At 38.3% G+C, this 17510-nt stretch overlaps 1 protein-coding gene across 1 annotated transcript in view; it reads right to left on the bottom strand.

Annotated features, from left to right (window-relative positions):
• The window catches only part of LOC18784516, a 3970-nt gene extending 1607 nt beyond the window's left edge, over positions 1–2363 (bottom strand). Inside the window, exon 1 of the mRNA XM_007217058.2 lies at positions 1369–2363. Coding sequence (XP_007217120.2) covers positions 1369–2001 — 633 coding nt within the window. The 5' untranslated portion in view covers positions 2002–2363. The remainder of the gene's footprint in view (positions 1–1368) is intronic.

Genomic DNA, 17510 nt, shown 5'->3' with positions numbered 1-17510 from the left:
AACGTTTGGTCACGCCTGCTAGGGGTGGAATTCATTGTATTGGTGGGCTCCACCTCTATTAAAGAGATGGAACACAAGTTGGTCTTTAAAGATAGTCTCCCTAGCATTTTCCAAAATATAATAGGTAAATTATTATCAATACAATATAATGTTCCTATAAATTTACCTATCTTGTATATATCCAATACGGTAGGTAAATTATTTTCATAATATACCTATTATTGTGCTAACTTTAATATACCTACAATATGTATATATCCAATAAAATACCAATATATACAATATAATGTACCTACAAATTTACTATAGATCTTGCATATATTCAATACGGGTATGTAAATTATTTTCATAATATACCTATAAATGTGCCGGTGTTTATAAAAGTTGGGTACATTATTTGAGTAATAAGTAAATTCATTCTAGGTACATTATTTTTCGTAAAAGAAGTAATAGGTATGTTATTTTTTGGGTCATGCGAGGGAGACTATCTTTAAAGACCAACTTGTGTTCCATCTCTTTAATAGAGGTGGAGCCCACCAATACAATGAATTCCACCCCTATTACAAAGATGGTACACAAGTTGGTCTCTAAAGATGGTATCCTAGCATTTTCCTATTTTTTAAAAACATAATATTGTATGTACGCTCTTGTATTTATAAAACAATAATATATAGATAATTAATCACGTATACTTCATAAATAAATAAATAAACCGATTAGGTATGTTAAATCTACATTTATTGTTAAATAAAACAAATCCAAATTAATTCCTACATCCTTTTGGAGATCTTTCCAAATTCAACGTGTGTCATTAGTTACAATCCAATTAAAAATTGTTTCTATATTGGTTCCTACATTAATATACAAAATGCAATAATGGCTTAGTTGGGGTATTTTAGGAATAGAAAAAGTACAATAAATTTGATTTTGCGCTTGATTAGGTAAGTTGCCAAGTTGGATCCTAGTCATGATATATTTAGAAAAAAAATGGTTTTTATTCAAACAAAAATAAAGAGATGGATTGTAGTTGAGGAAAAATGACTTTGAAGGGGTTAAGCTAAATTTACTATAAAATCCTTACCCCTCAAAGTCAGTAATTAAAACCCTTCTGATTTTTTCTTCCAAAATAAAAAACCCTTATAATTTTTGTTTTGATCTGTAATTGTTAAAACCATTTTAATTAATAAAGCTAACTTTGACATTTCAACTCTGTTCGTGAAGTTGGACACAGTATCAATTTGAGATCAAAGATTAGTAGTGGTTCCACCCTGATGCTTTTCTCAAGCATGGCAGCAAACACATAAACACATAGTAATGTAACTAATGTACAAAAACTTCAATTTAGCAATTATTAGAGGAACTAGTTACCTGGCTATGAATTCTTCTACCATGGAAGACAGAATCTTCAGGCACTGATTCATTAAAATCAGGGTGTGCATGCACATAAATGGAGTATAAGCCTTCATGTCCCTCGAAAAATTTCTCCCACAAGGGACCCAGAGGTAGAGGCCCCTTTGTCAAGAACATGAAAGCCACTTTCGGAACATACTTGTAAGGCAGCTTTTGAATTCGAGGAACCATTGAAGCTCTCCAAAACAACTCCTCGTCACTCATATTGTGTACTAGGAGTTTTTGTTCTTTCAATGAAACACTAGTATAATTAGAGGTCACATTCGTGAACGACAGCACTAGAAATGGCGGTGGCGGTAGTGGTGGTGGAGGTGGCGGTAGCGGTGGTGGCGGGGGCGGGGCCAGCAGTGTTGGTGGTGGTGGTGATTGAGTTGTAGATGATGATGGTTCTGGAGAACTAAAATTAATGGAATTTAGGGAGGCTTGGAAGGTAGTGAATGAGAAGCTCTGGAAATATAAGGTAGTTACGATACCGAGTGACAAACCTAAACCGAAAAATAGGAAATGTAAGACATGATTTAATTGGACGTGTGTACGGAAGGGTCTGAAAATTGATTGAGAATGCTGGTGCTGCTCATGGCTGCTGCTCATTGTGATTGGGGTTAGAAAGAAAGAGAGAAAGGAGTTTCCTATCTCATCAAGTAGAAAGCTCTTGAAAATTTGCAGCTCGGCTTTTGTAGAGAAGGTAGCATGTTCTTAGTGGACTTTGTATACGGTGCTTGAAAGTGAAGCTGGGGGCAAAGAGCAATTGGCTGTAAGATAAAGTGAGTATTGACCGACCCATTTGGAGTTTGCATCGGTTTGGAATTTAAGTTGTCAGAAATATCTACCCAACTTATTTTTGGGCCGTGACAATTTTTATTAAAAAAAAAATTAAGAAGCTTAGCATGACAGCTAATGGGGTTGACGAACTTTTCTTCAATACCACCCAAGAAAAGAAAAAAAAGACAACAAATGGAATTAAAACACGAAATATAGTTTTTAAATTACGCATTGAAATATTCGGATGCTTGTTTCTGCATTCAGAGCACACCTTGCTTTTACACATGCTTTGTATTTTTGGGCAAAGACTCTGACTTTTGGACCATCCTATCTGAAAGATATAGGGCAGTTTGTCGTTTCATCTAAACAAAGGGTGTCGACGTGCCGTATACTAACAGCCGATTGAATGGTCTAACTCGTTGGATTGAAGACAAATGAATGGGTTTGGTCTTGGTCCAACAATTCCCCAAAAATAATGAGAATCGCCACTCGCCGAACATGAGAAACACAGCACCCACAGGCACTGCGAAAATTTAGGTTCGTAGCCACTTTTGTACTCTTTTCTTTCTTTGAATGGCTACCGGTTTTTATGTTATGTTACTTCCCCACCCAAATAAAAAAAATCTAGCTAGTTTAAAATATTCAGTTAGCTATCTGTTTATTTTGACTAATATGTACATCCATATGGTTGCTTGAATTAATCACAAAGTTACAAGTTCTGTCATGAAAACATCTCATCTCTTCTAGGGTATATAGTACTGGTGTACTCTCTTCTGCGTTACTTAACCCATGGATTTGATTCTTGACAAGCTGTTACTGCAATACTTTCTTCTTTTTTTATTGGCTTAAAGGCAAAAATTGTCCTTGTGTTTTATCACATGCGGTTTTAATTTGGCCAATTCGGTCTTTGTGTTTAGGATCGTTAGTCAATATATTGCCCATTCCATTAAATTTTCTCTTAAATAAACATGATAAGCCTTTTTTTTTTGTCTTTTAAAAACCTATAAACCTTTTCAAAATTAATTTAAAAAATTGAATTAATCTAAAAATTATTAAAAATTCATTAAAAGTAAATCATTACATTAGAGAAAAGAAAAAACTTGAAAAAATAAAAAAGGATGGGGTTGTCGGGGAGGGAGGGTCTACCGTGGAGAAGTTGGAAGGAGGGTGATGAGCGGAGGGGCATGGCCAATGGGTAGAACACATGGAATAAATTGGCCAAATTAAAAACACAGGGACTAAATTGGCCACCATGGTAAAACACAGGGACCAATTTTTTTAAAGTCTCAACCTTTATTATTCCCTTGGTGGAACATGACTAGAAAATTATTGTTCCATATGTGATCTTGTTTGAGAGTGATTTTAGATAGGCAAAAATCATTTTTGGGGAGAAGCACATCTCATCTTCTTCATATATAATCACTTTTAGTGATTTGAAGTGATTCTGGAAAAAAACACTTCCCATGTGATTTTCCATAAATTTACTTAAAACCGTTTAAAGTAATGGAAAAATAATTCTCCATAGAAGTGATTATTGGCCTATCCAGAATTACTTCTAAACAAACCCTTAACATCTTAATTCATTAATCCAATTTCACCCGCCAACGCCATATATATAATTTGCTCATCAATACTTTGAAGTGTTTGACCTTACTTTTTTGCAATTCCAATAGCTTTTTAACACTTCGGCAAGGGGTTGCCTGGTCTCCTCTCAAACTCTCTGTTTTTTTTCTCCTTTAGCTTAGAATTTTCTCTCAATGTAAATGTAACTCTCGATGATAAAATATATGAAGGCTACTTATCAAATCACAGATCCAGAATAGACACCCAGCAAGAATCAACACCAAACCATGATAACCTAAAAGCTTGCCACTGGGTAAACACTCGGGGTCATCAGTCTCACCAGACAATCCATAGTGTGTAAAAAAGATTCTTACAAAGAAGATCCAATCAAGCTCAGATTTCATGTACCCATATTAGGAAGGAGCTATACCTTTGAACCATAATACCAGTCTTCATGAAAATGGCAGCTCCTCACCCTTGGGCTCTTCATCTCCAAGGCTCCATCGAGTCTTATTGTAGATGACAACTAGCTCCTCTAGCTCTTCATCTTCAAGGCACCCATGAAGTCTTCTTGTAGATGGCAGCTAGCTCAACCTTGAGCTCGTCATCTCCAAGGCCCCATCGGGTCTTATTGTGGATGACAACTAGATTCTCTAGCTCTTCATCTTCAAGGAACCCATAAAGTCTTCTTGTGGATGGCAGCTAGCTCAACCTTGAGCTCTTCACCTCTATGGCACCACCAACACCTTGTGCAATCTTCATTTGAATCATAGTATCACGGCAACTACTAATCTTCATAATCATGGCAGCTCACCATCATCTAACTCATCATTTTTATGGCACTAGCTTCTCAACAACACTTCCAAAAAAATCCAAATGAACTATAGCAAACATAGATTTGAGAAACAAATAAAATCAAACCATCTTGAAGACACCGATTACAAATCTAATCCTATGGATGATATGCAATCTAAAACATAGATTTGAATCCACATAAATTTGTAAAACAAATTTTCAATGAAAATACATTTTATCTAGAACTCTCTCTCTCTCTCTCTCTCTCTCTCTCTAAAACCCTGATGAAAAAGATGCAAATAAAGAGAGTTAGTGAATCCAGATCAGCCCCAACGGTTTTCATATTAGAATTTGACAAAATGTTACGTAACGACCACAACTAGAAAAGGAGACAAGCTCATGTGAGTGTAAAAATTGAAACTTCAAAACATGTACAAATAAAAATAGTGTAGTTGACTAGTGAGAATGCCACTAGTCATCTGAGTATAAAAACTACAAATTTTTAGGCAGAATATAGTACAATGCATGAACTAGTCAACTAAGAGTGAAAACTGGTAGGATTGAAAATGAATGCAACGCACATATGCATGCTTTACCTTCGGAGATCATGAGATCCAGCTTGGCCAACCTTGAGATGAATGTCTAAACCTAGACTTTAAATTTGAGCTTCGAAGGGATTTAGAGAAAGGCTTAATTGCTCTAACGCCTCCTAAAATTATGGTCAAATCTCATATTGTCCCGTGAAACTCAAAGTGACTTGCCTTGCTCTATTGACTGATGTATGAGGTTCCACCCAGTGGCGGACCTGTGCAGGCTCAAGGAGGTGCACCTGCACCTCCGGTCGCCAGAGAAATCCATTACAAGAGCTGGAATTGCACCTCTGCTTCAGAAACGAGATGCACACCACCTGTTCGACGAAATGCCCAAACGACTTGGGCTGAGAATCTGTCGCTGCGCTGCGTTGAGCTCTTAGCTTTTAAATATTGCACCTCCGTTGAAAAATTCCTGGATCCGCCGCTGGTTCCACCTTACCCCCACTCTCAAGTTGGTCATAAAATTTGTTAAGGAAAGTCAAAACTAGCAAACCTAGAACCTATAACAATGGCCAAGGTAAAGTTATTTCCAAGTTTTTCAAAGAAAGCTAAACTATATAATTGTGTCCTTTTATTTCTTATAGGGGTCGTTTGGTACGGCGGACTGTCATGGACTGGACTAAATCCTGGGACTGTTTTGGATTAGCTCGGACTGGACTAAGCTGGATTAAGTACTGACCTATGTTTGGTGCTGCGTCGGACTAAGAAGCTGGATTGTGAAAATAGTGAAGACCTATGTTTGGAGTTGTGTCGGAGTAAAAAATAATTATTTTAATAATTAATTTTAATTATAAATAAATAAAATTCTAATATTTACTTTTAATTAAGGATGACCTTAAAATAAATAATAATAAAACAAATAAATTTTAATATTTTTTAAAAGCCAAACTATCTTATCCTTTCTTCATTTTTTCCTTTTTTCTCCTTTTCTTCTACCTTTCCTTCCCAGCCCGTCCTTTTTCTTTTTTTTTTTTTCCCTTTCCTTTCTTCCTGTTCTCCTGTTCTCTTCCCAGCCCGTCCTCATTTTTTTGTGGTCTCCACCAAGCAGCGCATGAAAACCTGTAATCCAAGATGAGCAATTTGGCAACAACAGCAAGATGGCTCCATTTTTTCCAGCATTGCCGTCTTCATTGTCTGCGCTCAATGGATGGTGCGTTCGAATGAAAACGATCTAAGCCGACTCAACACAAATCAAGCGGATTCTAGACATCCCCAAAACATCATCAGTAAGTAAGGAAGCTACCCAAATAGGAGCAGTATCATAATTACACAGACCCATATTTTTTTCTTCTTTTCTTTTCTTCCTTTTTCCTTCTTTCTTCTCTCTGTTTCTGGTTTCATTATTTTTTGCTTTTCTTTTTTTCTTTGGAACTACTACGAATTGGACTCAGATGGCGAAAAGAGATGGTTTTGGGTTCTGCTAGTTGTTGGGGTGCAAAGAGAGATCGTTCTGAGAAGAAATCCAGGGTAGAGCGATGAGCGTTGGGTTTCATTGATTGGATCTGTGGTGGGGTTTTGATTCAAGCGATAAGGAAGTCGGACTCGCGTGTTCAAAATAGCGAGCGTCCTATTTTGCGAACCCAATTTTGGGCTCACTATATTAGCTGTGTGAGTCCGGGCTTTTTTTAACTATTGGACTATATAATCTCATTTAAGATAATCCCCTCCCTTACCAAACATGGGTTTCAAGTATTGTTTAATCCAATCCAGTCCAGTGAGGCATAGTGAAGCATACCAAACATGGCCTACAGAATAGAATCTGTGATTATATAGGCAATGAGCCCTTGTGCCACATATTATTTTTAACCAGATGCACTTGTGTGTATTTGTTTGCAACTTGCAGGTACAGACTGACAGGACCCGACCCAAATTCCACTTTGAAATCTGAGTCAAACCCTATGCGTGTCTGACACCTGGCGGTTGCTGGACACAATTGACCAAATTGCCCTTCTAACCAAAATTCAATGAAATTCAAGTGTGACTTTTGCCGAAAATTCAACAAAGTCTCCCCTGTAAATTGAATATTTTGCAAAAATTTCCACCTGTAAAATAAGCATATATGTTTATATATAACCCAACTGCTAGCATGCATTAAATTATATCCAAGAAAATCAAGCATCATATCACTCTGGCCTCAGGCCTCAATAAATAAAATAAATTATCCTGCTAATAAAATTTATCTCAACTTTCAGAACATCAATAGTACATTAACAATCTCAAACACTCCAACTCGTGAATGCACCTTATAACATTAACCTTATAACATTAGGCTGTCTACGTACCCTTACTGAGGGGTCAAGCTACACGTAGTTTTTTCCCTTTAATAGTGCAATTGAATATCTCATCATATTGCCATGTGTTTTCAAAATCAAACTGAATTCTCATGTGTGTGATGTACTCAATCATATTCACAACTCTAAAACAATACTTTGCAACTTCCCAATACCCATAACAGTCATATACTGACTATAGATAAGCCATACACTGAACTCCCTTTATTTTAGTTTAAGAACATCTCAAAACTGAAATTCTCTTCACCTAGGCGTATCCCCATTCCTGATCCGTCAATTCCATCCGTGCAGGCGTCGGAGACACCAAGTCTACTCAAGCCGCAATCCTCACAGGCCTCAGAGATACCAAGTCTATCCAAGCTGCAATCCTCGTAGGCCTCAGAGATACCAAATCTGTATGAATCGCAATCCTCGCAGGCCTCAGAGATACTAAGTCTATCTGAGCTGCAATTCTTGCAGGCCTCGGAGATACCAAGCCTATCGGAGCCTCAATTCTCGTAGGCCTTGGAGATACCAAATCTATCCGAGCAGCAATCCTCGCAGGCCTCGGAGATACGAAATCTATCCGAACCGCAATCCTCGCAGGCCTCAAGGGACCATTGGTCAGCTTGAGCCACATTCCTCGCACCACACGGTTCAGGCATCCTCGAAACACATGGGGCATTATTTATAAATGACATTGATTCAAAGCAACTAAGGGGTACCCTTGTGGTGGGTTTGAAAAGCCATATCCCAAACTTATATCAATACTTTCCCTTTATTTCACAATCCATTTTCCAACCTTTATATCAACTTTTTGATAAATTGATTCTCAACTATACTTAAAATATATATATGCCACAATCTGATAAAAACCAAGGGCCATGATTCATCATTTTCAGCTACTCGGCACATTAGCAATTTATAAGTAACTATCTATACTCAATCTGTAATATGACCCAAATAACTCATTCTCGGTCAGGACTCATTTACGTGGTCATTTAAACACTTCTCAAAGGATACAACTACCTCGGAAGACTCACGGTCAACTGAGGGGTCAAACCACCTAAACTTGGTTAACCGGGCTCGCAGGGCCCACGACCTCCGATCACAATTCCGGGAGTCCCTATAGGTTCAACGCACTCTTCTGAAACTACCCTGCAAGTTTGGTTCAAATCGAACGGTCGGATTGATCATGATCGCACGATCAGACTACAATTTATCTTGCCCTAGGATTCGTGATTTCGGGGTATCCGGGACTCCGATTCTTGATCCGCTAATCTCTATACGATTCTAGAAGTGCCTAGATCAACATATTTGAAAATCAAAATGATCCAATGGTCCGAATCTATCAAACCCGGATATCGCCTAATATGCGATATCCGGGTTTGATAGATTCGAATTCGATCGACAATCAAACGATATCCAAATTCATATATGAGTATACCATCATGCTTAGCACAACATGAGAGTGATTTTAGGACTCAAGGACAGGCCGAAAGTGGCCCACGGGCCGCCACACGAGCTGGCAGCACGTGGGTGGCCAATCGATTTCGACGATCAAAAAATCTCCAAACCGCCCATTAAGACTTATACCTACATGATCACCACATAGAGTGGAGCTACTTTTGTTCTTGGACCTACCCCAAAAAGTCGACGGAAGTGGCCAGAATAGGAGGCCGAAAACTGGCATATTTTCAATCGCTTATTTACCCTCAAAAACTCAGAAATTTCTCCTATCTAATACAACCAGCAGCTAGAGCACCTCGAGAGGATGAGAAAGCATACATGGATCGCAAAATTTGGCTGTCGGAAACACCCAAACGAGCTTTCGAAAAATATGTGAAAAACTGTCCAAAAACAGCCCGGATTTCTTCAATTTCTGGCCAGCACCGGTAGTTCCAGCGACTGAGGTTGGTCAGGATGGGAAGAGGGAGGTGGCCCGATTCTTTTGGGACCGGTACCACCCAAAACGATGACCGGATGCAACGGTGGTGGCCCAAAAAGCCAATGGATAAATAGTAACAGCCCCGCAGGGGGGGGGGTTGGGGGAGGTTGCTGCCGTGCGAACCAGAAGGATGGGGAGGGAGAGAGAGAGGGATTCTGGTTTTAAAAACCAATTTTTGAATAATTACGATTTTATCCCTACTTGAATTTTGATCGTATATCTCTCATTACAACTCGGATTTGAGCCCACTATGTGTCTATGGACTCATCTCGATACGTTCTACGCAATGATACAACTGAAATTCACAAATTCCTTCCTGATCAAAAAGTCAACTTTGATGCTAATAAAATATTCCAGGGGCAAAATAGTCTTTCATCTGAATAAATTAATAGTTAAAAATTTATTTTGGACCGGGTTGTTACACATACACCTTCTACTGGTTTAGCTTTCATGAAACATAATTTGTCATTATTAACAAAAAAAAGGTCATAATTTGTTATTTTAAAACCTTTTGTATTAACCCATAGCAATGGGTCATAACTCAAATTGCGTAAGTTCTATTTTTGCAATGCCTATTGAATTTTCATAGACGTATATCTGTTTACAGTAGTGAGCATTATACATATTGGAACTACATGATATACTTCTTCTTCTTTTTGCCTTGTACTAATTAATTTCCTTTGATGATTCTTTTTCAGCAACATATGATCTAAATATTGTACTTGCACCTATGCTTGGAGCATCCATCGAATCCACAAGCACATGGAAGCTAAGAAACTTTTGTCATCCTCTTTGTCAAAAAATAAATAGGGTCCATTTGGCTCAACGAAAATGGAAAATTCTTGATGGATAGCTTCCAATCGTCCAATATAGATCTCAACATGGTTTGTGAAATGATGCAGAATGCTTGTAAATGTTACTTTATAATGGGTTATCAATTCATTTTTGCAGAATGCTTGTAAATGTTACTTTATAATGGGTTATCAATTCATTTAAAAGTATGGGAGGTTTTGGGGGTTGGGAAGGACTTTCTTTAAGTTGTAAAGTACAATGAACAAAATTCTACTGATGAAACATGTACAAAATAACAATTTTTTGGACGAAGTTTTTTCGTAGTTGGAAAGAGGTTTTCTTTTTCTTTGGTTTATTTCTTTTCTTTGCAGTGATATGGGTTTTGAGGGCACTACAACACAAGTTTGAGTCACGGCAAGATGGTTAGAATTTTGGTTATAATTTAAGGAAAATTGTCATAGTCCAAGTTTGTATGAATTGTATTATTCGATAAATATATATTTTCTATGATCTCAAATCTTATAGTGCTAATATTAAGTTATGTGGTCAACATTTGTTTAGTTTTGAATTCACACATGGATTCTTTCTCGATAGCAAGGAGAGACACAACACGCTAGGGTTAGGGTTTCACTGTGCTTTATCATCTTTTCACCAGTCCTTGTCTGCTTCCTTAGTTGACCTCTCTACCTTCACGCCTTCATCTTTGCCCTATAGCGACGTCGCTCATGCCTTCATGTATCTCGCTCTTTCGACAATAGAGTTCTTGACCTCGCTCTCCTGCGTTCTCGTGGCAGGGCCTCCTCCACCATCGATGTGGTGATGCGACCACCTCTTTGCGACCTTGTCTCCACGACCACGTCTTCGCACCCATATCATCTAGCGGCATCGTCCCTATCGTAAATTCTGTCCTTCCACCCTCTCTGCATATCGAGTGGTGGACTTTGGGTTTGTCTTCTATTTGGGGTTTGAATTGCTGCCATGTCTTCTCTGGTCACTGTTCCCAATGAAACTATTGATGAGATTGAATGCTCTTTTGGAAGTTGTCTGGTTCTTACTTCACGCTAACTTGCTGGTGTGGTCATTGGGTCCTCTGATACCCTTTCTGCTATGCATATAGAGACTGGTATGACAGAATCTCCTCGAGGCCTCCTTTAGATTCTTTAGCATAACGTTCGTCGGCTTGGCATCCTGTGAATGTTTTAAGGCCTGATATCTATTTCAGATGAAGTGGCCCACTCCAGTTTTGTCTTCTCATTGCGTGTTCTCCCTTTGTGTCATTCTTTCCTAGCATATTGGTGCAACTTTGACAGCCTTATGGACTATGATTATCATAGAAGGTTTACTTTGTCAGTGTGAAGAAGATTGGTGTGTTTTATGGGGCTTTTTTTCTGGCTTTTTTGGGTTTCTTTTGAGTCACTTCTCTATTGGGTTTTATAGTTTTGTCTTGCAAGCAGTCCAACGTGACCTGAATTGGACTCTCGTGGTAGTTCTTGACATGTGTGGTACTGTTTCACCGTCTAGGTCCTCCTTGGAAGGTTAATGAGGCCACTGTTTCGTGTCATTATATGTATGTTCTTGATATTATGAATGAACATCTTCTTCTCAAAAACAAAAAAACAAGAACTCATAGGGCCAATTGTGTTTGAAGGGTACAATTCATACTTTTGTTGGTAAATTCTAACCATGATTCGTTTGGGTTTTGATGCTTACCCTTCATATCAAATTAATTTCAATTCAATTCATGATACTAGATCTAACATAGAGAACAAATAAAGAAAAAACTCAATAGAGCGGGGGAAGAAGGAGTGTAGTGCCCATCCTCCCCTCTCTTATTTTCTTCCCTTTTACTTTTGGGTTAGTGAATAAGTCATGCTTATATCGAAGTTCCCCATCACCTCTTTGGGCTAATTCCCCAATCAAATCCCTCTCCCAAAACTCTCTCTCTCTAAAAAATAAATATACAAATTTAGTTCTATTTCTTATTTGAAGGAAATTGCAAAAATCTACCCCATTGATTTTTGCCATGATTGTTTGATTGGAATATCTTTTTGTTGTTATGCGTAGTTAGAGTGTTGGAAACCATATTTTCCCTAGATCCATTACAGAATTTGCATTCTCTTGAATGCTAGATGCGGTGGTGAGTTTGACGAAGTCATTTTTTCAAGGTGTTGGCAATAATGTTTATTTAGGCTCATGGGATGTTTTAGGAATTTGGTTATTTTGGGTTTTGTGGGATATGTTTGAGATTACCCTTGATGGTAGTTATATGGGCTCATAGTTGCCACTTTTGTATGTTCTAATTACCACTTTTTAAGTGTGTTAGTTGTTGCCTTCTTGGACTTGGTGCTTTCGATGTCATCTTGGTGTCTTACTTGTATTGTGAAGGTTATCTAATGAAGTTGATCTTTGATAATTAAAAACCATAGTTTAAGAGTAGAAAGCTAAATATTGATATTGCAAGCAACATGAAGAAGGCACTTAAGTAATGAAACAACAAATTATATTAATTAGCACTTAAGACTTACACATAAATTAGAGATCACACTAAAATACACTAGCTATACAAAAATATACACATAACACGTTGTTTCTTTTACGATTTTGGGCTGTTATCTCCAAAGTTCCAGATACTTTCTTCCCAAACAATATTTTCATCAACTGCATTTACTTGATCATAATATGGATCCCAGGTGCCATGGTATATAGTTCCAATCAAACAAACATGCCTCCTCCTCCTCCTCCTCCTCCTCCTAGCAAGTCCAGGGAGTCCATTGACATTACCTACATCTTCATTCTCTTCACACTTCTCCACTGATGTTTCCACCACCATGTTAACCTAAACTGATAAATCCCCCCTCACATCTACCCACATTTTTAGTTAATTTAGTTGTACTAGCCTCCTTAATACCCTTCACCTCCACCTCTTCCTCGTGATCAACTAGGTCAACCAACACAACATTGTCATCCTTTTTATTTTCTTGCCTTTCTCATCTTTAGCCTTCACGACCACCTCTTCATGTTCATCATCCCTTTCCTCCTTCACAATCACCACCATTTGATCTTCCTCTTGCGGCTCTCCCTTCTCCTGCATCATAAATAGCTCTCATGTCATTTGTCTCAACTATTCATAACTCTATCACCATATCGGAGTCCATCGTTATTATTCATCATCCTTCTTCTTGATAAGCTCTATTGGGCTTCGTTCATGCATCTCTTCCTCGTTAGATGCTTTCCTTCATGCACTAAGCTTACCTTTCCCACAACAGCATCACCAATCAGCTTCTTTTCCTCCTCATCCTTAATCGTAATGTTTACACCAGCAACTAGCATTCTGTCACCATGAGTTAACTTACTAAATCAAAGAGATTTATTTTCTTAGTTAATTAGGTGATTTACTCCCTTGTTTCATGTAGTTGAGACATCCTTGTATAATTAGGAGATATTCTCCTAATTAATTATTATATCTATTTCCTTGTAAAGCACCCTTGTAAACTCTTATATATACCTCCTTATGGAGAAGAATACAATTAATCTAAAGTATTCAAACTATATTCATATTCTAGCACGGTATCAGAGAAATCGATCTTAGGTTTGTCTCTAAGCCCTCAAATCATACTGTCGAATTCAAATACAAACCCTAAATCCAATTCCTCAAATCAAAATCATAAACTCCCAAATCAAATCCTCTTATCAAACTCCCTAAAAACATACATCTTAGTTGTAATGGGCGACGTCTTGTTTCTGATCAACGGAGAATCTTCCACATCCACTCCTCAAATTGTTACTATTCAAAGTGACAACTCCTCACTCCCTGCTAGCGTCATCTTAACTGAGACCAATTATGCCTTATGGTCTCAAGTCATGGAGATGTGCATTGCTGCATGCGAAAAATTGGGTTACCTCACCGGTGACATTCCAAAGCCTCTTGAGCTCTTGCCCACCTATAACAAATGGTGTACCGAGAACTTTCGGTTCAAGGGGTGGTTAATCGACTCCATGTCCCCTGACTTAATGAGTTTTTTCATCCGGTTAAGTACCGCCAAAGAAATCTGGGCTGCCGTCAAGAAAACCTACTATGATGGTCGCGATGAGACTTATCTTTTTTCTCACAACAAATAGGGGTTCACTATTAAACATAATGGTGTACCCGTTTATAAATACTATAACCAGCTGCAGGGAATCTTTTGAGAAATTGACCATTGGAGTCCCATCCAAATGCATTGTGAAAATACCTATAGGATAGCTTAAAACACTATAAAAGTAAAGTCTGCGTTTTGAGTAGTCAAGAGTAATACAGTAATATAAAAAAAATACGCCAAAGGGATTGATACGATGTATCAATTCTCTACAGTGCAGAACGTAAAAACAAAAGTACACAGAAGAGTATTTTACATGGTAAAATCCCACATCTGGGATAAATCCACGAGACTTCTCAGTCTAAAACAAATCCATTGTAGGGTTGCCCTTTCGGGTTTACAGCCCAGATAGCATTTTTTTAATTGCTTTTTCGGGTTTCCAATGCAACGGGTTGTTAGACATAATTATTTTGTCGAGCTTCGCACTAACACAACACGAAACGCTTTTCCCTTAAGAGTTTGACAACTCGTGAGCTCATTAGTAAAGACGTGAGTCCTTGCTAGTTGAATAGTGTCAATGAAGTTCCTCTGTCTATGGATGGTTGACATCTTGCTCTATCTTCTCCTTAGCGAAGATGCAGTTGACTTGAGCTATGTCGTTGTTCCCTTTTAACCCTTTTGATCCTTTTCTAAAATTGCCTTTCATTTTTGTTTTGTTTTTATGAACCTTCCCTTGTTGGTTATTGGAAATATCCTCCAAACATTGAAAGACTAAGGTGCATGGTGGCTTTTTGCCCCTTGGCCTTTTGAATACCAAGATGGGAAGCAGCTTTGTACTCACTTCATCTCCTCTAAACATTGATTGCTCGAGAATAGTGAGAAGTTCAGGTTCAGAAACGTTTGGCTTTGGAAGAGTTGCTTTGAGTACGCCATTCACTTGTTGAATTGTGAGGCTGGCATTGCTTTTCTTCCCCTTTTGCCCTTCTAATTTTTTTATTTATTTAGTGGAGTAGATGGTGACATTGACCACGATACCTTCTTGTAAATGACTACTTATTTGTTTGGGCTATTATTTTCAAAAGTAATTGAAATGACAATTCTGCCTCCTGAATTGGGCTAATTGATCTTTCGAAGAACCCAAGTGTAGCACGTCATAAGTGACTCCATTGTATGTTTTAACGAACTAGACTCTCCTTGGTCCCTTATTGAGGACTTGAAAATTTTGTTTAGCTTGATCTTGACAACTCCTTCACCTTTTGAGGATGACTTGATAGAATGTGCAAAGTTTACTCAAATGGTTTTTGTTAGACTCAAGTGCCTCTGCCTTTTGGGAATTCTTTTTTTAACCTCCTTATTGCAATCTAGCTTTTGAAGATTGAGCTAAGGTAAGGCCAGGCGGTTGATAAAACTTTGCATCTGATTACTGAATATCTTTTTTTTTTTTTCACTTCCACACCAAGTGAATCAATGTTTACTGAAACTTCCTTTACTCCAACAATATTTGAAGCATTGGTGGAGTGGTAGGATGAGTGGTGCCATGTGTCAAGTCATGGATGTCTTAATAGAACGTTGTCACGTAGAAGAAAGCGCTCATAGAGAATTTCACATTCCATTTGCCGTGTGATAGAGAGTACGTGGCTTTTTGCCAAAGTTGGTTGAACCCATGCTCAAACTTTTGGAAAGCTCAACTTCCCATATTTTGTTGTTGTTGTGCTTTATCAGCATATATGAGGTGTTTGACCGGAACACAAAGTGACATTGTCAACCTTAATATCAACATTGTAGTCTTTTTTACAAACCATGTCTCACTATAAAACTTGTTCTTTAGTCTCTGATTGACTTTGTAAAGAACTGTGTTGACAACAATTCAATTAGGGTAACAAGGACGTTTGTAGGCTGTTCATATCCATCCCTTTTGTGGGACACGGACTTTTTTGTGCCTTCTTTTCCTACTTTCTTTTCTCGCTCATCTTGGGTATTCTTAGAGGCCATTTGAGCCATTATGCATGTTATGTGAGCATCTCATTAGGCTATTTTCCACCGCAATAGTAACCAAGACTAGCATGGCTTCAGACTTCGTGTCTTCTTTTATTTTCAAGCCTCAAGCTTGGATTGTTGATTTTAGAATATTCTCTTCTTAGATAGGAGATTTGGAATTTGTTATCTTATCGCCTTTGAACTTGTCACTTAGGGCTAAGAGCATTCTTCAGGAATGATGTGACATCGCCTACTGCTTTGGAGTAACAGTTGCGACCTATTGAAAGTATTGGCTTTCCCTTGGATCTTTGAAGTTGTCCCATGTGACATATCATTTCCATGTTTTGGCTTGACTTTGAAATGAGGGGATTACTCTCTTTGACATCAATTTCATGTCTTAACTTGAGGCCATTGCCCTTGTGACATATCAGCTTCATGTCTTGATTTCATTTTCATGTGTTGATTTGAGATACAATTGAGAGGACTGCCCCGCGTAACATCAGTTTCATGTCTTCATTTGACTTTTAGTTGAGGGGATTGCCCCCTGTACATCAGCTTCGTGTCTTGACTTGACTTGTACGTGGGGGGGAGGGAGGAAATGGCCCCTGTGGTTCTCAAGCTCTCGTCACTTGATTGGCAGAGCTTTATTTTGCTCTATTTGTATTTATGAATTTGTTGGAATTGTTCAACCTTGATGATTTAGTAACTTGGTGAGCATACGTGGATAGTGAGGGTTCTTTAACAGAAATCACCATCATAGGTTTTGTGATTCTCAAGTTGATAGTGGTTGGTCTTTTGTGCCCTTAGCAACCATTGATGCTGAAGCTAGAAAGACCAAGTTGATAAAGATTCAACCAATCATGACTGAGTGCTTGTGAAGGCTTTAATTGCCTTGGAACCTTGATGGCTTCGAAGAATTTAGCCTTTGTGGCATTTGCTGTTGCTGCTCCAAAATCTTCAATTTCGGCAAATTCACAGCTAACAACCCTCTTTCTTGCATTTTGGCGTTGCCTTCCTAGATGGAGTTCTTGTGGCTTAGGCATTAATGACCTTTGCGGTCACCATGATAGCCATAACTTTGAAGAAGCTCTTAGAAGTAGAATAACTTGTAGCCATGCACCACCTGTGTCCGCGTTCCCAAAGACACCCCTCTCTTTCAAGAGGATTCGCAACATGTCAAGCCCTGGTAAGGTTCTTCTCTTATCTGAAACCATTGGCCGCGTGTGATCTATGCCAGGCCCCCGTCAATTCCTTTGAGTTTCATTCTTGCGAACGTACTCCCCAGGCGAGATACTTAACGTGTTAGCTACAGCATTGCACGGGT

Source organism: Prunus persica, chromosome G3 (genome assembly GCF_000346465.2).
Source record: "Prunus persica cultivar Lovell chromosome G3, Prunus_persica_NCBIv2, whole genome shotgun sequence".
Lineage (NCBI taxonomy): Eukaryota > Viridiplantae > Streptophyta > Magnoliopsida > Rosales > Rosaceae > Prunus > Prunus persica.
This window is presented reverse-complemented; position numbering and strand designations above follow the sequence as displayed.